Source organism: Vigna unguiculata, chromosome 5, assembly GCF_004118075.2.
Source record: "Vigna unguiculata cultivar IT97K-499-35 chromosome 5, ASM411807v1, whole genome shotgun sequence".
Taxonomy (NCBI): Eukaryota; Viridiplantae; Streptophyta; class Magnoliopsida; order Fabales; family Fabaceae; genus Vigna; species Vigna unguiculata.
Window position 1 is genome coordinate 26,889,022 of NC_040283.1, and position 26,759 is coordinate 26,915,780.

Consider the following 26,759-nt stretch of genomic DNA (forward strand, 5'->3'; position numbering starts at 1 on the left):
CCTTTAGGTTCATCAAGGTTGATAATGATTATTAAACCTGAAACTAAAACCTATCGACAATAAACTAGTAATTGGATGATGAAATTAGATGTGAGTGCATGTGGAAAGGTTCATTGGGAATGAAATTACATGTCTAAATTACTGGATCAAATAGTGGGGAAATTGTGGTTTCGTGAGTGCAGAGAAATTCTAGGTCTTACGGAGAATGGTATGCACCGCCTTGCGGCACTTTACTTGCCTCCAGGTGCCAGGCGCCAGTGTAGTGGAAATTGACACTATGCGGGCGTGAGGTGCAGTGCAGGCTTGAGATTTTGTTGGGTTAAATTAATTATGAAAAAAAATAGACTTGTGATACATTAGATAAGGTGTTATAGGGATAAATAATGCATGAAGTAAGGTAATGGAATAATCCTTAGGTTGATTGATTTTGGAGAAAACAATACAAAGAATGCACAAATTATGTTTATCTAAATTAAGACTGTGCATAAGTGGTTGCATAACATAACTTAGGATTTGGAGTTACTCTTTTGAGTTGTCTAAGTTTATGGTGTGATTAAATGCGAAAGTGTAGTTGTCATGGGAGTAAATGGAAAGTTCAATAGTGTTGTGGTTTATACTTGATGAGAGTAAGTATTGGTTATCAGTTAAAATTGGAATGATAAAATGGAATTAAACTAGAGGAATATATATATATATATATATATATATATATATATATATATATATATATATATATATATTTGTGTGTGTGTGAATATGCATATGACGATATGGGTACACTATAGGGTGGAATATTGAGGTCACATAGTGTTAACATGAGTGGAAATTGGTACTCTAGACATATGCAATTGTGTGATTGATGTGTTAAACGTGTTGGTATGCCTAAAAACCAATATAGTACGCGCCTAGCAGCCCAAAGGTGATCGCCAGGCGATAGCTACAAGTACAAAGAGCTTGTTGAACGCATGGCAGTGAGGTTGGTTCAGCCAAGCGATACCTAGAAATCTAGTGGCCTCTAGAGCAATTGGCATCTGGCAACAAGAGGCTTATGCCAGGTAGTCTACTACTGATTTTCGCCTGGCGGCACTTAGGTAGCGTTAGGCGATAAAGCAATGGACAGGGGGTTATTCCTATGAATTGGTGTGTGGTCTACAAGGCTTTGGATGATGCCTTAAGTATGGAGCTTGTTGAAGTATTCCTTGAATTATGGCTCAGAATGACATTCCTTGAGTTGTGGCTCGGAATGGAGGGTAAACACGTGGCGATCCCGAGTTGTGGCTTGGTGATATTGGTAACCGGTGTGAGTATGCGAGTTGTGGGTCGTATGGATAGTCACCACATGAAAAGGCAATCATGGGTTATGGCCAATGATGATATTAATGTTATGTCGAGAATACGAATTATGGTTTGTATTGGGAACTCCACCTAGTTTTACAGATGGGGTTCGTAACAGGATAGTCCCACACGTGTATCTAGGAGTTGTGGCTTATAAATGGTGGAACCACGAGTTGTGGCTTGTGACAACAAAGGATATCTTAAGGTCATATTTTAAGGATGTAGAACATGGATGAACATCATGGTGGTCATGTTTTTCTGGAATTGGAGGATAGTGGTTCTCCGAGAGTGTGTGTGTGTGTGTGTGTACACTTTATTTTGATTATTGAGTTATTTATGTTGTTAGCCCACCCTATCTGCTTGTGGTTGGAGATGATCATGTAATTCCGTTACATGAGAGCAGTTGATGTTTTAGGTGGAGTTGGTGACGCTTAGAGTGGGAGAGGGGCTAGCTTAGGGAGCTTTTATGGACTATTTTTAATGATTTGTAAAACTTTTATGTTTAACCTTGAAATTTGTGATAGCTATTTTGAACTTATGTATTAGAGTTATAAGGCTTTAAATAAAGTTTAAATTTTCCCACATTTTAGGAAAACATTTTTATTCAATGCGATATTATTAATTATATTATTTCTATTTTATTTAAATTAGTAATATTTAGCCAGGATGTTACAACAACTACAAGAATCATGAAACAACAAAACAAAAATGGGAACAAAATATATCTTGACAGAAATTAACCACTGAACAAATTTAATTGAACATCGATTCAGTGATCAAGTTAGGAGTCTTTTGCCCTCAAGAAGACATCTCGTAATTTTGTGCCCATTTTGGGGTCACTTGGTTCCCTAAAGAAAACATTGAAATATGCAAATTTCACTCAAATCACTAACTCAAAAATGTGAAACTACAACAACACTTGGAAAGCAATAAAAGAACTTAAAATGATTTTGAAATGGGAAAGCTGAAAGAACTAAAACTCCAACAAAACATAGAAGGCACGATTAATAACTGGAAATTAAAAGCGGAATTAAATCAAAGTATTTCATTAATTTATAAAGATTACACGAGTTCAAGAGAAATGCTAAAATTAAAATGGTGACGAGAAGCTCACTTACCAATCCCGACCACTTTGGGCTCATGGTCGACCAAGTTGAGCCACTTACACACTAGACAAATTCTAATCTCTGAAGGTCACTTTGTGCTCATCAAAGATGGAGAAACCCACTTACAGATCACTCTCTCTCCCTCACGCATGCAACAATACATGAACCCTAACTCTCAATATTTTCCTCTCTCGCTCAATCCAAGGTTGCCTATGAAAACCTAATTCTCGCCCTTAAAAACCCCTCGATAAAAATTTAGAAAAAATGTGAAAATCCTAACCCATTTTCCTCATTCTCAAATCAAAATCGCAACCTTGAACAAAGGATTTTTTGTCCTTGATCAACCTTGATCTTTTCATCATTCGTTCGTCTCCAATTAATCATAAATTTCCTCCCTTGATCAACCTTCACTCTCATCATGATTTCTCGAACTCAAGCCTCCCTCAAGAATCGCCCCACATCAGCTTCTCTCTTGGATGAGACCATTCACACATCAGATTTGATTTGTATTCGCATGCTCCATTTTCCTTGTGCAGTGATGCTTAATTGTGTTGTATGTTTTACATTTTTGCAGTTGAGTCCCCTAAGTGGTCCAAAGCAACCCCTTTATAGGGGTATCCCTGCAAAAAACAGAAAAATAAAGGAAGGATAGAAAACCAAATCAACCAAGCAAAAGGGTTTCCTAGCTAAATTGTTTAATGAAGGAACAACTCTAAAAGAACCCAAATTTATATGCATCTAAAGTCTATTAAAACCACCTTTTCACCATATTTTTCAGAAAATACTATTTCTCTAAACAACCAACAAAAACTAATTTATTAAAGACGAAAACATATTTATTTAAACTAAAACAAAAATCCATCTTTTTTTTGTCTTGATGCCTAAGGAAGACTTATACATTAAGGAGTAGTGACATAAGTAATAAGGTGAAGAAAAAATGATAACCAAAGTAGAAATATCATGGGAAAAACATGAACATGACTCTAATCATCTACTTGTGTTTTTGTCCTATCATGAAAATCCTAAGGGATTTGAGCGACATTTTTTTTTCTATTCTAATTACTATTAGTGTTTCTCCTTTTTTTTCATTATGAATAGAATAGTTGTGTTAAAACTCCCAACACCTTGATAATGAGAGATTGGGCTCTCCTAAGAGTTCATACCTTTAGTTGAGTTGGGCCTTTTGTTGTTTTCGCCCATATTATATAAGCCCTCGTGAAAAACTTTTGTATTCAGATTTGAGTTTAGTGAAAATTTGAGTTTTCTCTCAAGTCTCGAGGTTCTCCTTAGAACCACTGATCCTTATCTTTGAATCTTCGTTTCAAAGTGGCAGATCTTCCTCACTTATCTTGGAACCTCGTCCAAGTGGCGTGATTTCCTCCCGTTCCACATTTCCCCAAAACGACGTCCTCCAATTTCCCCATCATTCGTTCTATGGTTCATACCCATTTCGTTCTAGACCCAAATTCGCCCCAAATAAAAAATTCTAATGACGGACCTAGCCATGCCTCCGTCACAGTTCTAGGTCTAACCGGTATACAAAGTCTTCGATTAATTACTAGAATGCCACTGTGCCAACTTTCTATAACGGTTCTTGGTCCAACCGGTATACAAAGTCTTCCATTAATTACTAGATTATTCTTTTCTTTCTACCTACATTATGAACTTGAATAGAAATAAAACAACCAGAAACATCCAAACATAAACCATATATATCAAACATAAAAAAATATAGTAGCAACTTGTAAAAGAATATAAACTCATAAGAAACTTGAAGCGCAAAAGCTTGGTATTGCAACAATCACCGATTACAAAATTAATTGTTCTATTCAATTTGCTCTCATGAAACCCAAAATTAATCAATTAAGCGAAAATTAACACGATTTCAATATGTCATTAAGCAAAGCATACCTCAAGGAATTAACAAACACAAATTAAGCAAGCTTTGAACAACCCATACCCATTAAGCATGAACACAAGTTGATTTAGGTGCAGAAACATGAATTTGAGATTAAGCATACATCAATTTTGTGTTTTACCATTAAAATGGAACTTGGAGAAGGGCAAACCAAATAGAACTCGAAAAAAAAAAAACAACCTCAAGGTTTCATTCCAATTTATTCAAGAAATCAATACAAAAAGTCTAGTTACACATGGAATTTGAAATATAACTCAAGGAAAAATGAAAATACATCATTCAATTGCAAAGAAAACGCTTAAAAAATGTAACCAACATCAAGCATAGCATGAAAAACGTGAATTAAGCTAGAAAAACGAAAACCCAAGGTTGGGTGTTGTTCAAAACTAAAAATGAAACATCAATAAGCTTCAAACAGTGCAAAAATGACAAAATCCTCAAGTGAGTGCTAGTTTAAGATGCAAAAAATGTGAAAATGGAGTCTCTCATCAATGGGTCTTCCATGGATATTCAATGGAGCTCCTAAAAACATGGTTCAGTTGCTAGAAAATGAAGACAAAGGTTTTGCACCTAAAACCCTAAGAAAAACTCGTGGTCACATCACCCCAGATCCTCATATTTACAAAAATGTCATTCTAGTCAACAAAATTACAAAAGTTCCACTCTAGGCCCAAAATCTTGGCCTAATCACTTGAAAGACGTCAAAATGATGAGGAACTGATGCTGGCACAATAAATTAAGTTGAAATTAAGGTGAGTTTTGTGGGCAGAAAAAATTAACTATTTATTTACGTTGCCTTATGAATGGTAACAATAGGTGAGTTAAGTTAAAAGTAAGGTCTGTGAAAAAGGGGAGGTAACGTGATATTGAAAAAAAAAGGAGATAGTAGAATTTTGGTTAGAATGTGAAGAGCAAGAGAGCGTAGGGCAAAGACAAGGTGGTCTCATTGCAAGTTTTCTAGGTAAGGGGAGTTACACCTTGTATCTATGATTATTTGGTTATGTGATTAGTGTCTTGGATATGAGATAAGAATATGATTATCCTTGTGGTAAAATAAGGTTGAGTTTTTTGGTGTAAGGGGTGTTAAACCATTTTCTTGTTATTACTTGATTATGTGCAATGATTGCAAATTGACTCATGGAATGAGGAAGTGTGTTTTCTTGTTTGATATAATGTAATGTCTAAGTTTTACGGAGGAATCCATTGGGAAATACATTTTTTGGTGTAAGGGGAACTAATCATGTTTGATTGGTGAATCATGGGTTCTTGTTTTTTCTTTTCATTGGGATGAAGAGGGGATGGTACTAATTTTGTTTTTGGTGAAATTGAAGGTGATTTCTTATGAGGTTTAGATGATCTAGTGCTTGTTTCAAAAGTTGAATTAGGCAAAAGTTTTGGTGTGTCATGATAATGGGCTTTTACAAACTGTATGAATGTGAATTTTGGTGGCATTGGAGAATTATTTGTGATGTGGAGCTGTAGGGGAATTTGTGTTTTTGTAGTGTAGAGCAAAAATGATTTGATTTCACAATCTATGATTGTGCAGATGTAAGTTGATTGGTTGGTTGATAGTTCTTTTTCTTTGTTTAAGACTTTGAGAATTATTGAATTGGGTACACTATGTGCAAAAATTTTAGTGGTGCATAAGTTGTTATTGATGTTGGTTATACATTGAGTGCAAGTGGGATTATAAGCCAAATTGTTATATGGTTTATGAGTCAATTGTGTTGTATGAATTGGACTAGAGGCATTTGGATAACATTAATCCATAAATTAATTATATCAATTTACAACACAAGCACAAATATCAATTAAGAAAATATAAAAATGAATCACAAAGATAATATCTGATAGAAATTGTATATCAAAATGCTTTGAACGATTAAAACTTCTGTTGTTTTGAGAGAAATGTATAGCAATAGTATTGTCATGATATATCACAAGTGGTCGAGAAATACTTTCAATGATTTGAAAGCCATAAATCAATTTTTTAAGGCACATAACTTGACAAATAGTTTCATAACAACCAACATACTCTGTCTCCATGGAAGAAATAACAATAAGATTTTGTTTAACCAATAACCTGAAGTTGATCAGACTTCTTATAGGTCAATATGTGATCTTTTAATTCCCTGCAAGTATCTAAAGACCTTTATAACAACTTTAATATGACCCAAACATGGTTGCTCAAGTATCTCCCTCAAGCATTAACAAGCAAAAGCAATATTGGGACAAGTACATAATTGAGCATACATTAAACTACCAACAATGGAAGCATAAGGGACTTTTTTCCTTTCAAATCTTTCAGTACCATTTTTTAGAACATTGAGATTTAGAGAGTTTGTCAGCTTTTTGAACAGGTGCAACACATGAGGAGCAATAATGCATGTTAAACCGTTTGAAGACTTTAACAATATATCTCTCTAAGACAATCCAAGAATGCCACATGAGCTGTCATGAAAAATTTGAATGCTTAGAACAACAGAGGCATCACCAAGGTCCATCATATCAAAGTGGTTATTTAACATAAATTTGGTCTTAGACTATATTTCAACATTGCTTCTAGCAAGAAGAATATCATTAACAAAACATTATGTAGATATCTATCAAATAATTTGTGTGGAAAAATAGATTGCCTACAAAATTAGATGGTGTACATAATTAATTTGCGTACAAACTTTAATTGTTCAAAATTTCATTGCCTTGAAGCCAAACAAATGACACATGATCAAATTTCAAATACCATTGTCTAGAAGCTTGTTTCAGCCATAAATAGACTTCTTTAACTTGCAAATCAAATGCACTTTGCCTTTTCTAGTAAGGCCATCAGGTTGAACCATATAGACTTCCTCATGGTATATTTCAACACCATCAGACACAGTTTTTTTAAGTGTTTTCATTCTCACGAAAAGCTTTCTAGACAGTAGTGGACTTAGGATTAATTGTCAGATACAAGTTCTGAGATTCTTTCTCGTCCTCCAAATTTGACACATTCAAAATTCTGACCGAAGTCAATGGCATAGGTTAAGGAGCCAATGTATAAACAACAAAGAAACATTCAATATACACAACTATTGTGCAATAAAAAAGAATATTTTTTGATACACAGTCAAAAATAGGCCTACAATACCAAACATCTCATGTCATAAATAAGAAATATAATTAAAATATAAAATACAATGCATAACTCATGTCATAAAGAAATTTGATACCAATAGGATACAAGACAAATAATTGACATAAGGTAAAATTCAAAGTACATTGTATCAAGAAATAAAATGATATAATTAACAACAAAATACCAACAAGACATGATTAAATTATCTCATTCACACAAAATTAAAAAGAACCCTCGATATGTGAGTTAACAATCATATAAAATTTTATTGCCCATGCTTAACAAAATATAATAAAATTATATTTGCATGAACAACACATTATATAAGCACAAAACATGTAAACATTAATACAAATAAGGGTAAAAAAAATTAATTCAAGTATAAACAACACATTAGCAAGTCACAAAAATAACAAGGAACTTGTACACAAAAAAATTAAAACCCAAAAGCTGAGAGTACAATATAGAAAATTAAATTTTATTCGAGACATTCGTTATAGGAAAAAACATCTCATTGAAAGTCAATTGCTTATCTCCATTTCGCAAAAGAATTTCTTAATTAATTCAACCCAAACCAATTATACAATTACATTAATTCCAATAAAAAGTTATTATTTGTTTCTTTATCTTGATCACACACAGTCTAACACATAAGGTCTAAACCAAAAGTCAGCTTAATGCCCATACAACAATAGTTCTCCCTATGGGATTTCACTTTTGTAGAAATTGCATTTAGGGGAGTAATAATGAATCTTAAACAGAAAAAAACCATAAATAAAATCTAACACCCCATTTCCTCTAAAATCCAAAAAGGGTAGGGGCACCTTCGTCATCTAAATCAACCCCAACAAGTTTGTAGAAGATTTGAAGAAAGGGTCCTCTTGAAAGCTTGATGAGATGACATTTTCTCATAATCTACACTGCAAACCCCTTTCTCCTTGTGTCAACCAACCACCATGAACCAGACCCACGAAAACAAAACTTGATCTGACCATCACGAGCGCAACGCAGCAGATCAAACACCATAGTGGCAGATCGAGTTTGTAAGACCCAAAATAAATAAATAAATAAATATTTATTTAATATAAATGTGGGTAAAAAGGACCATTATAGTAATTAATGTGGGGAGTGATGACTAGGAACATTACTAGCTCAAGTGGTTGAGAGTACTTGGTTATGTTGAACTTTGGTTCAAGTTCTGTGTATGCCATTAGTAGGATAATCTAATTGTTTGTTTTATTTTGGATGCAAGCAGAAACATGTGGCATGATGTCATAATTATAGAATGTCAAGAAATATATGATGGTTTAATGGTTATGCATTTGTTTGGTAACCGTGTGGATGTGAGTTCGAACTTTGCTAGAGAAAACATTATAATATTTTAATTTTTCCTTGGTGATATTTTGGGTAGGTGAAGTGATGAAGGTAGGTTATAGTAATTTGGCACAGACTAGGGGTTTAGGAGAGTTGAAACTCATGCTTGATTGTATTTAAAGTAATTTTGTGATGTATGGAATGCTTGTGTGCCATTCTTTCTTCCTTTTAGGAGCATTTTCACATTTTTGGAATTTTCCAGAAACCACCTGATGGCGTTGAAGACTCGCTAGGCGACACATGCATTTTTACCCACTTTTCTGGGTTCTACTATGAACAGCATGGCGGGAGTTATACGACGCCAGGCGACGCGTAGTGATTTTGCAAGTCTTTGTGTTTTGTTGGGTTCTAGGGCAATTGCAGGGTCTTCCATGCCTATATATATATATATATATATATATATGTGTGTGTGTGTGTGTGTGTGTGTGTGTGTTCGTGTGAATGTGTGATGCGAAAAATGTCTAAATTGCACTAAGAAATAATGATGGTATGCATCAATGTATGAACTAATATGAGGGTTGATTTGGGAAAAAATTTGAAAATATGATGTTGAATTTCAGGTGGGATTGGTTGTGATTATATATGTGAGTTTCACTAACTCTGTATATATATATATATGTTGAAAACGTGCGTAATGGTATTTTTCGTGAAATTGAATTAGTAGGATATGCATGCGGGGGGGACTTTAGGGTTGGTAGGTGTGGAAATCTGGGTTTCTGTCTTGAACCCTAATGCCCCGCCTAGCGACAAGCAGGGCACCTCCAAGCGTCAATCATTACGCAACTGCACTTTGGGTCTGACCTTGATGGTTGCGAGTTAGGGAACCTGAATTTGGAGTTTAATTTCTTCATTTTAGATATTAATGTAAAATGGACTTAAGGGATATTATGGTGGATCTAATGCATAAATGCAGGTTGAGCAAAAGTATTAACTTGTATTATTTGAGCATTACACTACTTGGATGGTTTTTTTAAGGTTCCTAAGAGTACGAGCAATTTAAGTGAGATTCAACTAGTTGCACAATTTTAAGCATGAAAATGAGTATATATAGATGAATGCATATTAAGTTGTGGTAGAAGTTGTGTAATTGTGCAATTGTGTCAATTTAAGTATAAGTGTATGTGTGGTTATATTATGGAGGTGTGCATTGGTTGTTGGGTTCATTAGAATCTGAGTTGGAGTGAGTGCCAAACCAATAATCTTGAATATTGGTGTGGCACCTGGCGGCACGGGGGTAGGTCGCTAGGCAACATATAAATATGGGAGGCCTGGCAGAGGGGTGGCATGAGGCGACACCCTAGGAACGCAAAGCGGAAGCGGCTCTAGTAACTTGGCAGCTGGCGGAAAGCATTGGGCAGCTAGGTAGTTATGCGGTAGTCTAGGTCTAGACTAAATCTAGTGGGCTAGCGCAAGGCGGTGTTGGGTTTTTCGTCAGGCGGTTTGCGCTGTGTCTCACCTAGCGACATTTGAATAGCGCCAAACGATACTCTAGGACTAGTTTGGATGTTTGGGTGTCTTAGCCAACTTTGGGTGTGATGGCTTTAGGTATAGGACATGTTGAGACCCGTTGACGAGCGGTGGTTCATAATGGTTTCTGAATACGCGATGATCACGAGTGGGAGGCCAATGATGTCGGAAATGTGGCGTGAGCATACGAGTGGTGGTTCGTACTGGTTAGCTCCACTTGCTTGTCACTCACGGGTGGTAGGCCGATGATGTTGGTAATCCTGTGTGAGAATACGAGCAGTGGTTCGTATTGGTTAGCTCCGCTTGAGTGTTTAAGCGATGGTTCATGATGAGATATTTCCACGTGTGTTGGTCTACGAGCGGCAAGTTCGTGATAGCATGTGATAACTTTAAGGCCATGGCCAAAGAGTGAAGAATCTGGATGAATATATGGTGGAAGGTCATGTTTTCTAGTGCATAAGGAAAAGTTCTTAGAAGGGGTTTTGGGATAAATTTGTATACTTGGGTGAGGGTTTATGATATAATTCTTTATGCAAGTTTAATTATATTGAGCTCACCCTATTTATTTGTGTTTGACGATGATCATGTAACTTGTTATACAAGAGCAATTGATATTGCAGGTGATGATATTGATACATAGAGCTGGAGCGGGGCTAGTTGGTAGATGTTTTAGAGAACAATTATATGTTTTTTTGTATTAAGTTTTAGAGAACAATTATAAGTTTTTAGTCCTTGAGTGCTTTTAAAGTAAATAATAATTTACCAATAAAATAGTTATTGGATTTTATTGGTAGTATAAATTAATACAATTTTATCCTTTGAAATTTTAAATACCATGATGAAAATAATTATTGTAATAAAATATCGAAATATGAAAAGAATTAAAATAAAATAACAGAGGAAAAATAAATCATAATAATTTATTACTTTTTTTCATATATTAAAATTTAATAAATTGTATTCATAATTCTCAATAAATTTAATGAAAAAAATATATCAAAAGAAGTAACCTATTATTAGTCTATATAAATTTCTTTATACAAGAAATAATAAAAAGCAATGTTATTATGTTTTTAATAAATACTAACATTATAATTAATAAATACAAACGTTATTATGTTTTGGGACTATACAAAATCGTGGTTACAAAATTGGAAAATTATAATTGTATTAGATTTTAATTCGGAAGTGCTATGGTGTGTTGTATTTGAATTTTAGTTGTACTCATTTATAATTGAAAAATGAATTTTAACTATATTAACATTTATGGTGGTTGTGTAACTAATAACACATATAACCATGTAAATTTTTAATCACATGAATGTTTAGTTAGATTTAGGTTTAACTTAAGCTGAATTTATTCATTAAAGAATATGAACATGTAGTGCAACAAAAAATTTGAAAATAAAATGACGATTTACTTTATTTTACGATTTTATTTGATGATCTTATAAATCCTACTATATTACGATTATGAATGGGATGAGACTCTTAAATACTATGTAAAATTGTAGGATCTTACTATTTTACGATTTAAATCTAAATTTTGACTACCTTGCATTACACTATCTCTATAATCCTATGAGTAAACTCTTTTAGTAGACCATATAGCCTCACAAGGTCGATTGAGTTTTAGACATATGATAAGATAATTTGTTGAGATCGTCTAATGTTTATTCAATTTTGTTTTAAGAAACCCTGTCAGTGTCTTTCTTATAAGCATAAACGTGTTTCATATGTATCAATGCATTGTAATGTATAGGCTTAAATATATATTTGGTCCCTATTTTTGTCAAAATTATTCAATTTGGTCCATATTTTTGTTGTTTGATCAATTTGGTCCTCAATTTTGTAAAATTGCATTCAATCGAGTACTTTTGGTAAACAATGTTAAAATTGTTAACGGAATAGTGACACGGTGGAACTGTATAGTTGACGTGGCTCGTTATGCATTTTTGTTGGCAGATTGTTTATTTAATTTTAACAATTCAGAAAAAAAAAACAAGGCTATTATGTTAAGTTAAAAAGGTAAAAAAGTGGGTAAGCAACATTCAAGTAATTAAGTGCAGCGAGGGTTAATTGTGCAACGATAGAAAGGGGAAAATTAGGGTTCTTAGGCACGAAATCAAAATTAGGGTTCTTGAGAAAGGGGGGAAATATTTGCTGAAATCTTCTTTTGTTGCATCCTACTTCAATACATTCAACGAGGTTCGTGGGTGAAGTTCGTCTTGGAGCATCAACGAGGTTAGTTGATTGTCAATATTGGTTTAGTGTGCTGGCCACAGTTTTGCTTGAAACCTTAATTTCTTCCCTAAATCAATTTCACTAACTTTTAAACCTACAACGGCCATAAAATTTCACTATGCCAACGTCATTGCCAAAAATTTGACACGTAACCCAATTTTAACACCGTTTGTCAAAAGGACTCGATTGAATGCAATTTTACAAAAATGAGGACCAAATTGACCAAACAACGAAATTAGGGACTTAATTGAATAATTTTGACAAAAATAGAGACCAAATGTATATTTAAGCCTAATGTATAAATAAGACTTTAGCAATTGAAAGCTGACATTTAAGTTGAATTATTGAGCAAGACTTTGCTTAGAAAGAAACTATGAATTATAATATGTGATTTATATTGAATTTTTTCTTAAATGTGGATTGAAGTTTATTAATTCTTACGTCAAAAAAAAAATTAATAACCAATTTTAATGATAGCAAATAATTAGTCACTATAGTAATTAATTTAGATACTAATTTATAAATTAAAAATTATTAGTAACTAAAATTGTTTCTAAAGTTGTCACTATAGTGATTTGGTCTTTAAATTGGTCACTAACATAGTTACTAAGATTTTAGCTATCGAAAAATTAGTCTCTAAATTTGTCCCTTTACTAACAACTTTAGATATAAATTTATAGACCAATTTTTTTGGTAGTTAAAATCTGAATAGCTAATGATAGTGATCAATTTAGAAACCAATTAATTATAATAACTAATTTAGAAACTATTTTACTTACCAATAATTTTAGTTTATAAATTGGTATCTTAATTGGTCATTATAGTGACTATTTATTTTTGTCATTGGTCATTAATTAAATATATTTTTATAATGACTTAAGTTGAACCACGTTATTTTTATACGTGACTTTTCTTCCTCTATTTACCTTTATCATCTAATTATTGGGGTTCTAAGCGTGGTTCTAAGAAAATTTGTTATCTGTTTCATAACAAATTTTAAAAATAAACTAAATTCGAATATAAATTAAACTATAAAATACTTTTTATGTATAAATTGTTTATATTTTGCATTTTTTTCATTTAAGCGTGAATTAAATTAAATTGTAAAGAAACTTATTTTATTTTTTATTCGTTTTCTCCCTCTTAAAAGTATTTTTTGAACAAATTATACAAACAAGATAAATAAGATAGAACCATGAAAAACATAATAATTTGATAAAATAAATTAGATAAAAAAAAGATATAGATGATGTATAAGATTTAAAATTATTGTTCTAAAATATTTCATATTTTATTTTGTCAGCGGTCATCTAAATATAAAAAAAAAAAAATTCATATTTCTGTACATAGTAAAATGTTCCACAGAATGTATTTCACTACTTTATTGAATTGGAAATGATCTAATTTTAGAAAGGTAGGTAGTTAATGATTCTCTCATTTTCCTTGTAAACTCTGATGTCACACATTTTGCAGAATGGGAATCAGCAGAAGCCTTGTTAGTTATGACATTCAAATACGTTTGTTGGCAAAAGCGAAAAGATGATTCTTCTTGTGTCGGGCAAGCCCTGGCAGCCCCTCAGTGTCAATGTGTTCAGGTTTCATCCCTGCGGGCAGTTCCCATTGGAATGAGTTAAGAAGATTTGCAGTTATGAGCTCCACTGATGTAATTCCCAGTGATATGCCAGGGCAAATTCTACGTCCTGCACCGAACGGAATAAACTCAAAATCATGTCCCTTAAAATCTATCCCACTCTTCAAAAACCTCTCTGGCCAAAATTCTTCTGGGTCTTTCCAAGCTTCAGGGTCCCTCTGAATGGCCCACCCGTTCACATACAAGATTGTCTTTGCTTCTATTTCATACCCATCTACTGTGAAACTTCTAATGGCTTCTCTTGGTAGCAGTGGTGTTGGTGCATAAAACCTCAGTGTCTCTTTTATCACTGCCTGCAGATATACAAGCTTTTCAACATCCTCTTCCTCTATGAACTCCTTCTTGCCACACGCATTTCGAATCTCTTCTTGGGCTTTCGCCATTGCTCTTGGGTTCTTCATCAATCCGGTCATCACCCACACTGATGTGGCTGCAGTAGTGTCTGTCCCTGCCACAAGTATGTCCTGTCACAGTCGAGTACGAGTTCATATCACCAAATTTTTCTTCACTACATTTTCTGTTTGCTAATAATTTAACTTGCACCTTCTGTTTACTTTAAAACATAAGATATAGATGCTGAAGGTATGTTTATCATATGAAATCATATTTTGGATGTCACATGATATATAAAGGGGTTTAGTGAAGAAGGAAGATAGAAAATGTTATGAGTTCAACTACTTCATTAATATTTTAGAATTATAAGATTAATTTGATAAATTTAGAAGAAAAAAAAGAGATAATAAGTTTAACTTTTGTACGGACAAAAATACTAATAACTAACCTTCGTAAATGTTCTGATAAAATAATAATGATATAGAAACCGTAATCATCATGTCATCAATTGAAAAAGCTTGAATTATTGAAAAAGTGTGGCAGTGAAAGAATTGTTTTCTATGCATTGGATTTTGACGTGAATGAATTGGGGACAAATTTTTAATGTAAGAGATAAGATACAATATTCAATCCAAAATCCACAAAAGTTTAGATTTGCGAATCCTTTTATTTATATACAATTCATTTTGCTTATTTTTGAGTCTTCCAACTCAACTTAAATTCTTAATAGAGTTATTTTCCAGATAATTTATCTGATGGAATCTTCACAAACATTTAAGGAGCTATCGCTAATTCATCCCTAATTCTAATTGTTTAACCGAACTACTCTATATACACTTAAAGTTTCGTGATTTCTAAGGTTATGTCATGATTTATAATCCACTTAATGCATGGATTTGGGTTGAGCTTAGTTAAAGACGAACTACCACATATTTAGCTACTTCATATTTAGCAGTAACAAAATAGAAAAGCATGAAAACATACCAAGATGATAGCTTTGATTTGATCATGGGTGAGGTCTATTGACAAGTGACCCTGCTTCTTAAGCTCAAGCAACACGTCGACAATATCCTCGTCTTCTTCATTTTGTTTAACCCTATTTGGATCTAGGTGGTCGTCAATGACTTCTTGGAAGAACACATCCAAGGCCTTGAAAGTGTTTTCAAGCCGGCCAAACAAGCCGGTGAGTTTATCAATCCACCCCAAGAACGGAATATAATCCGAGACAAAAAAAGAAAGCAACATAGCCTGTGAGTCCTTTAGAAGCCCATGGAACCTGCTTCTCTCAGCTCCTTCTTCATCGTACTTTCTCCCAAATGCAACCCTACAAATGATGCCGCTTGAGACCGACATCATGAGCTCACTCAAGTTGGTTAGTTTGGAAGAACGAGCATGCCCAGATAAAATCTCCATCATCTGTTTGACTTCAGATTTTCTCACACTGGAAAAGCTGGAGCTCCGTTTGGAGCTGAAGAAATGGACCACACAGATTTTTCTAATTTCTCTCCAGTAGTCGTTGAAGGGAGAGAAAATCATCTCTTGGCCGTTGTACGTGAGTTTTAGAGGGCCACGTGAGGGAGGCCTGGTGCAGACATCGATGTCGTGGTCTTTAAGGATGTCCTTTGCTAGTTTTGCAGAGGAAACAACAATGGCTTTCTTGAAGCCTAATTTGAGGGAGAAAAGGGGACCATACACCTTTGAGAGCTGCTCCAGTTGGATATTCAATTTTGAACTATCAATTTGGTGAAGATTGCCAATGATAGGAAGGCCTCTTGGTCCTGGTGGACGTGGTTTTGATGGCTTCTTTTTGGCTCTCTGGTTGTTCAGGATGATCGCAGCCATAACCGAAAGAGAAAAGATAATGAACAAAAGTAGCACCATTTTCAATTAGGTAGAAGAGTTCTTGGAAAATATCCTTATCTATAGGTGATGATAATTTTACCTCCCTTACAAGATATCTATACTTCGTACCAGGGTAAATCTCCAAGTTATAGGTAATTTAATTTGGTATTTTAAGAGTTGGAAATAGTTGAGACAATAATAATTTTGATATACTTTTTACTGTATTTTTTTTAAATGTTTTCTTGGAAGAAATCATGATGGGTTTTCGAACTCGTCATAAATCATATTTTAAGACGTGATAATCGATTCTAACGTTATTTCAATCGATTTAAAATATAAACAATTCTTATTTTACAATTCAAAATATTAATATTTTAATTTGTTTTTTAACTTTAATATCATCATATATTATTAATACTAAAATTAGTCGTAAAAATAATGCTGTTATTTTGAAGGTATCAAGCTATATACCGGATCAATCATAGTATTGACTTTGGAGGAGACCCGGAAGTTCTAGTGCATTGAATTTTCCTGGGGCAAGTGTTCCAGGGTGGCACGGATATCATAATTCAAAGACAAATTTCATTTGTACAACTACAAATAAAATAACATTATCGTCTTCAGAATCAATCTTTTTTTAACAACAGCATTTCATACCAAGAATAATTCTGAAATTACTTTCTTAAAGTCAATAAAATAAGATAATTATTTTTTATTATAAATAACATCTAAGAAAAAATAGTTTTGTAACTATATTATTTAGAATACATGAAATGAAATGTACAAATATAGTTATAAATTGGTTGTAAATTGACTATAACTTTATAATACTTATTAAATTTAGAAATTTCTTAGTATGACTTATGAAATCTCTATTTTGCATTAGTGTTTCTCTTGTTTTTCTAACAATTCTTCTTTTTACATTTAATTTAAATTTCTTTTCTTTCTTGTCTCTTTTTCTCCTTTTCTCACCTTCTTCCAATATTTACCATTTTTTATTGTTTTACTTTTTATGTAATTTATATCTTTCTTATTAAAAAAATCAGATTTATTTATTAATAAAACTTGTCGATAATCATAAAAGTCCTTTGGTAAATCGAATTTACCAATAACTTATTAGCAACCAAATTTTTTTCGATAAAAGGCTTGTTGACAAATTTTAGTGATAAATAAGAATATTTTTAGTAATTACTCACACAAAAAGTCATTGATAATGATCTAAATCTATGAAGTAATTATTTGTCGGTAAATATACATCATTAATTATTGAGGAATTATTTTTCATCTTTTGGTGAATATTGCCATTTGATCTCTCTTCCTCCTCCTCTTATTTATCCTTTTTATTTCTTCTTCCTCTTCTTATTCTTCCTTATCTTCCTATGTTGTTGCTATCCATTGTCACCATCGTCACTTCCATCATCGTCATTGTTGTTATATCCACCACCTTTGTAAAACTCGTGAAATTGGAATAAAGAATAATAAATAAATTACAAACAAATGTGATTTGATAGTACTCTAAGAGAATTTATTGAAAAATCCTAGGTAAGGAATAATGATAGCTTAAGTGGTTAAGAGTACTTAATTATGTTGAGAGGACTTGGGTTCAAGTTTAGTGTGTTTTAATTGTGTTTAATATTACCAAAATATTATGAATGCGGTAACATGGTTTAACCTTGTGTGAATTAATAGGAATAATGTGATGGTTTGTTGGTGTGCATGTGTTTAATGGGTTGAAAGGTTGTGGGTTTGAATCTTGGCTAAAGTAGGTTTTTTATTTTTTTATATTTTTGCTAAGTGATGGAAAAATCTAGAAACTGTAGAAATCCCCTGAGAAACCAGAGATGTAGCAGTTAGGGTGCAGTAATAAAAAATAATGGTCATAAAACCTTGAATTTAAATTAATTTAGTTTTTATTATTTGTATTATTTATTTTGGGCTGAATTTGGAGAGAGAGAGAACAGTGAGTGGGGAAAACAAAGACTCGTAAGGTGTGTCAAGTGAGGGTTGAGAATTGCAATCCAGAGCGAGAATTGGAGTGGAGGTAAGAAAGGGAGCTTTGGGAAACAAGAAAGAATTTATTTGGAATTGTTTGAAGCTAAAACACCAGGTAAGGGGAGCTAACCTTTTTTCTTCTTTTCCTTAGTATTGTTTGATTATGTGCAGAACAATAATTATAAGTTGAATTATAGAAGGATAAAGTGAGTTTTATGGATGATTTTAATATGATCTATAAGTTCTTCACGGATGAATCCATGGTGAAATTGTGAAATACCATTTTGGATTACGTTTTTTTGTGTACTGGGAGCTACGTCTTTTTTATTTGTTATAATTCAAACTGATTTCACTGATGTTTGGGTTTCTTTATTTTATTAAAGGCAATAATTTTTGGTGAAGGATTCATATATTATGTTAAGAAAAAAAATGGCAGTACGGGTTTATATATCTTTATAGTTTCCATAAAAAGTTGCCAATGTGATTGTTTGGTCTTGTTATACGTATATATGGCTACGGTGTTTTTTTTTATATTATATAAGGTTTAAGATACATTATAAGCATTACGGCATTTTCATTGTTGTGTTGGTTATTTTATAAGGTATAAAAAGTTAGATTAAGAGTTTTGCGGTGTGGAAATAATCATTACGTGATGTTCTTGTTAATTACAGGTCCAATATTTTTTTTTTTATTTAGGAATTAGTGCATTGAGATAAAGATAAAAAGGGTTTTGGTGATTGGAGTTGGACGTTTGGTATTCTATTAAATTATTATGTTTGGGTAGTTTAATAAATTTATAGTTATAATTTGTAAGGCTTTGGGAACTTTTACAGTTTGGAATTGTTGTGTTTGGTGATGGGAAAGTGAATTAAAGTATTTAAGGTCTGGTGGTTATTGTTGCCTTGGGCCAAATGCATTTTTCATGGATGACTATATGCAGAGTTTTTTTTTTTTTTTATATACATTGAAACTAATACTGATTAATTTGCTTCATTTATATAATGAGGATAATTTTGGGGGTTTCGCACTTCTAGTCGTTGTTTTATAATTCGGTATATGGTAAGCGTGGAGTATATTATTATTATTTTCGGTGCATGTAGCGTCTTTTAGTTACTTGACATATATTTAGTTCTTTTTTTTTGTGAGGGAAAAGTTTAATCATGGCAGCTTTCATCACCTTTATACCTATAAAAGTTTGGAGTTTTATTTTGGTTTGACAACCAATGCGTGTGTTAGTAACTTAGCGGGACAAACGATGGGGAATTTTTCTCTATGTTTAATTTTCATGCATTTTGTAATAAATTTTATGATGCTTTTTCTCTATTATGAACATGTAATAAAGATGGAGTAGTGTGATTGAACTATAGCGATATAAGTTTTAAATTTTCTCGCGTTTGGGAACTTTATATGATGTCTTAATTCGAAAAGAAGTTTTATGATATATGCTTTATCTAGTAATATCCATCTAGGGTGTTACAACCTTTCATCTCGTCCTTCTCCTCACCCTCCTTATGTTGCTCCTCCTTCTTCTCCTCCTAGTCTTCTTCCTTGTCCTCCTCTTTGTTCCCTTCCTCTGTCATGTTGTCGCCGCTATTGTCACCATTGTCTTTGCCATCGCCTCTTCTTCCTCTTCTTCTTATTTCTCCTCCTTCTCTTTTTCTTCTAATTCATCTCCATTTAATTTATAAAATATTTCTCGTCAAGTTTAGTGAAAAAATTGACGCCAATTTTGTAAGACCCGGAAAAATTAAATAATTATTTAACAAATGCGGGTAGTGAGAAACTTTATGACATTTAATGCAGGGGTTTATGACATGAAATGGTATTAGTTCAAGTGGTTGAGAGTACTTGGTCATGTAGAGGGACTTGGGTTTAAGTCTTGTGTATGTCAATTATGTGTTAATTTAATTGTTTATTATTTTTAGGTTAAAATACTCTATTGATCCTCGTTTTTGTACCAAAATCTCAATTTGGTCATCGTATTTTTATTAGTCTCAATTAGGTCCTCAATTTTGTAAATTAGTATCAATTCGGTCCTTTTTGTTAGTGTAGAACTAACACCGTTAAGTAGGTGCCATGTGTCAGCTCCTTGTTTTTTTGAATTTTTTGAATTTTTTTTAATATATTTTTTGAATTTTTTAATATATTTTTAAATTTTTTTAATTTATTTTAAAAAATAATATATTTATGCCACGTGTCACGTTTGTAGTGTGCCACGTGTCAATCTAATATGGTGACACATGTCAAATTATTGTATGAATCTCAATTTGGTCCTCATATTTGTTAATTTGATTTGATTTCAGTCCCAAAATTTTTTAAACATTTTTACTTTCATGTGCGATAAATCATGATGAGTGATAATATAATTATAGATTTATAGAAATTATCATGAAACATGAATTGGTTGTGTGGTTGTGCATTAGCCTTACAATTGTGTGGATGTGTGTTTCAACCTTAGCAAGATCATTTTTGTTTTTGGCAATCAATGGACATAATTCTTAGTTAAGGAATTGGTTATAGAGAGAGAGAGGACTATCTTGGGAGTTTTATTATGAACTATTTATAGTTATTTAATTTACCTTCAATTGCTTTTTGAAACTTGTAATAAAATTCATAGTTATGTTCATTTGAATTTAAGCGTGTAGAACAATTTTTAAAGATTTCCACGTTTTGGGAAGAGTATTTTATGACTATTGAGTTTTATTTATATATTATTTATTTTATTAAAGTAATTTTAAGATAAGGAAGTTACAAATTTTACTGATGGATTTATCGATGAAATAACAAACAAACTTTAGAAAATATAATGGTCGATGGATATTTAAAAATTCAATTACTGACAAATTTACCGATAAATTTTAAAAAAATTATTTGTAAATAACAAAATTCATTACTGATGGATTTATCGAGAAATTCTACCACAACATGATCAAAACCGAGGCAGAATACTAAAAATAATTGGGCCAAATGTCCTTCCTACACCGGTGCGTCCATTTTACCAACAAGATTGATTGACGAAAATATTCGTCAGTAATAAAAGTTATACATTACCAATGAATTTTATTAATAGATTTTATCATTAGATCAATTATTGATATATATTTTCGTTAATAATTAAAATCCTAAATTCAATGAATAAAAAATGCTAATGAATTATTTATTTATTAGGTAAATATATACGAAAAAGTCTGTCAATAATATGATATTTTTTGTAGTGATTATTTATAATAATTTTTTTCCTGTTTTTTTTGAAGTATTTGCAATAATATTTGAAGACTTGATCAATTATTGGCCGGGAATTCTAGTTAGGACACTGTAATGCCCATGACCTTTCCATTAATAGAAGTTGTTTTGATTCTTGAATTTGATTTTTGTCAAAACATGTATTCCTTTCTAGATCATAAAATTGTTCTTTCAAACCCATGCCTATTGTAAAACATATAGAAAGACAAGAAACCAACATAAATAAAGAAATGGTTAGCAAAATTAATATAGAAAATATGGTGAACATCACCATTTTTGCTAAGTGTACACACTCAATTAACTTATGCATCACATTTGAAAGCCTTGACACTCTGTCTCAAATTCCTTTAGAGTGTGTTTGGATAGAGTATTTTAATGAAGCAATTCATTTTTTTGAAGAATTTAGATTTCTTTGTAATGAAATGCTTTGTTTGGATAGAGAAATTAAAAAGCATTTCAAATGCTAGCTTTTTTTTGAAGGATTTCAATTAGCTAAATTAGTAGAAATTCAAATACCCTCAAAATAGGTGAAATTTGAAATTCTTCTCACTCAACCTCACATTCTAGACGATGCGGATGGACACGACGACTCGGACGTATCCGACGACCCGGACGGGCCCGATGACTCGGACGTACCTGACGACCCGGATGGGCCCGACGGCCCGAACGTGCCCGACGACCCAGACGGGCCCGACAACCCGGACGTGCCCGACGACCCAAATAGGCCCGATGAACCAGACAGGTCTAACGACCCAAACGGGCCCGACGATCCAGACGGGCCTGACGATCCAGACAGGCCCGATGACCCGTACAGGCCTGACCTAGGCGGGCCAAACAACCCGGACGGACCCGACTACCCAAATGAGCTTGACGACCCAAACTAGCCCTTCCAAATCATTGGGCCTGACAACCCGGACGAGCCTGACGACTCGGACGTGCTCGACGACCCAAAAGTGTGGGACAACATGGAGAGGCCCGACGACACGAATGGGACCGACGACCCGAATGGGCCCGACGACGCGGACGGGTCTGACGACCCGGACGACCCGATGACCCGGACGGGCCCGACGACTTGTACGGGCCAGACTATCCGGACGTTCCCGACGACCCGGACAGACCTAACGGTTTGAGTGGACCCATACGAGTTGTCGGGCTTGTCCGGTTCGTCGAACGTGTCCAAGTCGTTGGGCCCATATGAGTTGTCGGGCCCATCCTAGTCGTCGGACCCGTCCAGGTCTTTGGGACCGTCCGGGTCGTCGAACCTGTCCAGGTATTCGACCCTGTTCGGATTGTCGGGCTCGTCCAACTCGTCGGGCCCGTTCGGGTCGTCGGACCCGCCTGGAGCATTAGGCCAATGACCTAGACGGGTTGGACTGGGCCATATTAACGAACTTGACGGCACAATCGTGCAGTATGGGCCATCAGGCCTCTAGATCATCGGGCCACCCAGCCTGTCTGGGCTTCCCAGTCAATCCAGCTCGAGTGGGTCGTCGGGTCTAACCAATCCGGTTGCATAGTTGGGTCTGCCCGACCCATCTGGGTTGTCGAGCATGTTTCCAAATTTATCATGAGCTCAAAACATAATTAAGCGTAAAATAAATATTGTTAAAATTAAATTTTATCTCACAATAAATTCAATTTTTTTTCAAACAAGAAATTAAAATGTCAGGTATTTTAATTTCCTTATTCAAACAAGTTATTTTAAAAATGAATGGAATTTAATTACAAGCAATTCAAATACAAAGCATTTCAATTTCTAAGCATTGTTGAAATACTCCACCCAAACATAAGGTTATGGTTTCTAAAAAAGAAATTCAATCAATCATCAAGAATTTTATATTCAAAATAAAAAATTTAATAAATTCAAATTCATTTAAAGGAAGTTAACAAAATGGAAAACTCTATGACAAAAATACGGAAAAGACAAACTAAAAGTAAAAAAAATAAGAAATAGCAGCTAGACTAAAAGGAGTAAAAATATGAAAAATCTAAGAATTCTACAAAGAGAAAAACACTTTAAATTACAAGAGTAATTTAGAAATTACTACTAAAAAAATTGTAAAAGCAAAGAAAGTTAAACAACTAAAAATTTCGATTTGTAAGAATTTGATCAAGACAGGCCAAAAGTATAAAACTACTTTAAACATCCAATAGATAACTCATTTGAATATATATATATATATATATATATATATATATATATATATATATATATATATATATATATATATATATATAAAGTCTCAACGAAACCTAGAACAGACGCAATATTATTTCTTTAATTTCTTTAATTTCTCATAATTCAAAATCAAGAAACTTAAGAACTCAAAACGGACTTTGAACAAATGTCTTAATTCAAAATTAGGATATGAAGGGAAATATTTAGAACAAATGTAAACTAAGAATTATAATTTTAAAACAAAACTAAACTAAATTGAATGTTGAATAGTGCATACGAGTTAGAAAATTCAATTTAAGCTGCTCGAGAAATATGGCCGCACCATTAGATATTCTCAAATTCGCTGACAATTCAATTTCAAGTTCTCCTAATATATGTTTCAATGAATTCAACGAGCACCGAAATTCTTTGATCAAATCATTACATGAATTCACCTAATAAATTGATGCTCCAGATACATGCACTCAAATTTTAATTCCTCAATGGCTTCCCCAACGAATCAACAGTATTTATATTTGATTCACTTTCATTCATATTGAATCAAAAATACAACGTGAATTTGAAATTTGGCTTTCCAATTCAAAGTCTTGAACTTTGCTAATGATTACAATTAAGACAAACAAACTCCTAATCTTTATACTCTAAATAGAATAAAAAAAAATTTAAACATTGATTATCCCATTTAACTTTCATTGGCAAAATTCCTCCATAAATTTATATGTTTCTTTCATCCTTCATTCTAGTTAACTTTTTACAATTTTTGATTAATGAAATTAGTAAAGGCGTTTGTAAAATAAGTCTGGACCTCCAATTTTCAATGTGCACCAGCTCTACATTGTCTTCTTTTACCTTATATAAGATGAAGTGAAAATGAACATCAATGATGCTTGCTCCTTTCAAAAAACAAACACACATGCACCCACACACACCTACACACCCACCCACCCACCCACCCACACACAGACACGCACACGCACGCACCCACACACACACACCCACACCTACACCCACACACCCACACACACACACACACACATACACACACACACACACACATCCACGCACACGCACACACACGCGCACATGCACACTCATACATGCACAAGCACACCCACACACGCATGCGCACATCTCCTCCCTCTTGAAGAGGATTTGTCCTCAAATTTAGAGAGTATATATCTCTTTAACACCACATGATGCTTTGGATAGCAACTACTCCTTTATTGTTGACCATGGTGTTTCTTTCTTCCTCCAGGATCAAATGTCATCCTACAAGAAACACCAAACAAAATTTCTATCATTTTTTGGACCCCGAACAAAATATATGTATAAAATACGTGAAGATGGTCCTTTAATTTTGAAAGAATTTCCTACGAGGTCCACTTCACAAAAGTATTGTTTTACACTTTGACTTAATTGATACCTAAAAGGTAACATTAATCAAAGAGTGTATTTGAAAAATATATTGATGAGTTTTAAATAATTGAAGAAGGAGGTGGTCTTGAAAAGCTTTTAGAAGAAATTAAGACAAATGAATTAGTGAAAAGTGAGGGAGACTTTAAAGATCGTGGTTTCTACGTTTATTAAAGGAAATGTGGAATGTTGAAATTCTTCTTCCTTGAGAATAATTTCCTCCCTTTCTTTTGATATTCTCTCAAACTCTTTCACTCATCTTATTTTCTCTTTCTCATCATAGTTTTTCCTCTCTCTCTTTCTCTCTCTCTCTCTCTTACTTATCTCTTTTTTGCTTCTCCTCTTCCTCTCTTTTAGCTAACTTTTCTACTTTCTTTTCAAGTGTTCCTAACTTTTCTACCCACAACTTTTCACTTTCTCTTTCTTTGTTCTCCCTTAAGAGCCTTTTTTCACTCAAAAGTCTTTCAAGTTTCTCTTTAAACTCGTATACTTTTCTAGAAAACTCATTTTTATGTTTAATAAATGATTTTCCTACCTAATTAATTCTCTAATATCACACTGAGTTACCCTAAATAAAGGAGGAACAAAATTTCGTCTCATGCATGCTTTCAACTCATACTCGAGATTGTCTATGTTCCCACCACTTATACGCGTGTCCTACAAATTTAAAAATGCAAAATCTAAGTATTTGATAGTGACTATCTATCAAAGAATGGCTGCAACAACTCCTCTGTTTTCCTTTCCCAAGCTAGGTATGATAATGCACATATGTCCTCACCAAAGAAATAAATTTCACTCTCAAATGTATGATGTGAATCATTCTTACCATGCCTATCTAAATTCAATCTAGAACAAGAATACAAACTCATGTCCTTTAAACAAATTTTGAAAAATAATTTCCACTCCTCACTTGAGACTCTCTTTCCCTCTATAATTTAAGTTTTCTGAGTCCTTCAGCAAATTGTTTCAAAGCATTTTTGGATTCCTGAGAGCTACTTGCACTTTGGAAATACGTTTTGACATCTTTTTATTTCAAAAGTTTTCATAGAATGAAAGTTACTAATGTTTCATAAGTTCACTCCTAGGTAAGAGAGGTAAGTCACAATGGACTGCTTAAGTATCAAGTCTTACCAAGTCAGAGCTTACCTTGCTACTTACTTTGCTACTATCACAAATGGATATGCCTTTAAACTTAAAAGATGTGACAAAAGAAAAAAAAACACAAACAAAAATATAACACTTAAAAAGGACAATTAAAAAAAGTAATAAATCTAATCTATGTGGCCTAATGGTAAGGTTAGAAGCCATTTAGAACCTTCAAAACTCTCACCAACTAAAAAAATGATTCACTATAGAGTATAAGGTTCTAATTAGGAGATGAGATTGAACACCAAAGGTTCCCCCAAGACACCTAATTAGGCCAAGTTACAAAGAAGGAAATGGAAAGAACACCTTTTACAAGCCAAATGTGGCTATATTTCCAAGACCAAGTATTTGCTTTCTCGTTGTTTAAGCTCTCCTTTTCCCTCACTTTGAATGTGGTA

General features: G+C 33.3%; 1 protein-coding gene across 1 annotated transcript; it reads right to left on the reverse strand.

The window, feature by feature from the left end:
• Positions 1-13,828: 13,828 nt before the first annotated feature.
• LOC114183188 (cytochrome P450 83B1-like) lies at positions 13,829-16,490 on the reverse strand. The gene is made up of 2 exons (XM_028070112.1): positions 15,531-16,490; positions 13,829-14,677 (listed from the first exon to the last, which is right to left on the reverse strand). Exons 1-2 carry the CDS (start codon positions 16,425-16,427, stop codon positions 14,072-14,074), a joined length of 1,503 nt encoding a protein of 500 aa, XP_027925913.1. The 5' UTR covers positions 16,428-16,490; the 3' UTR covers positions 13,829-14,071.
• Between the last annotated feature and the right edge of the window lie 10,269 nt (positions 16,491-26,759).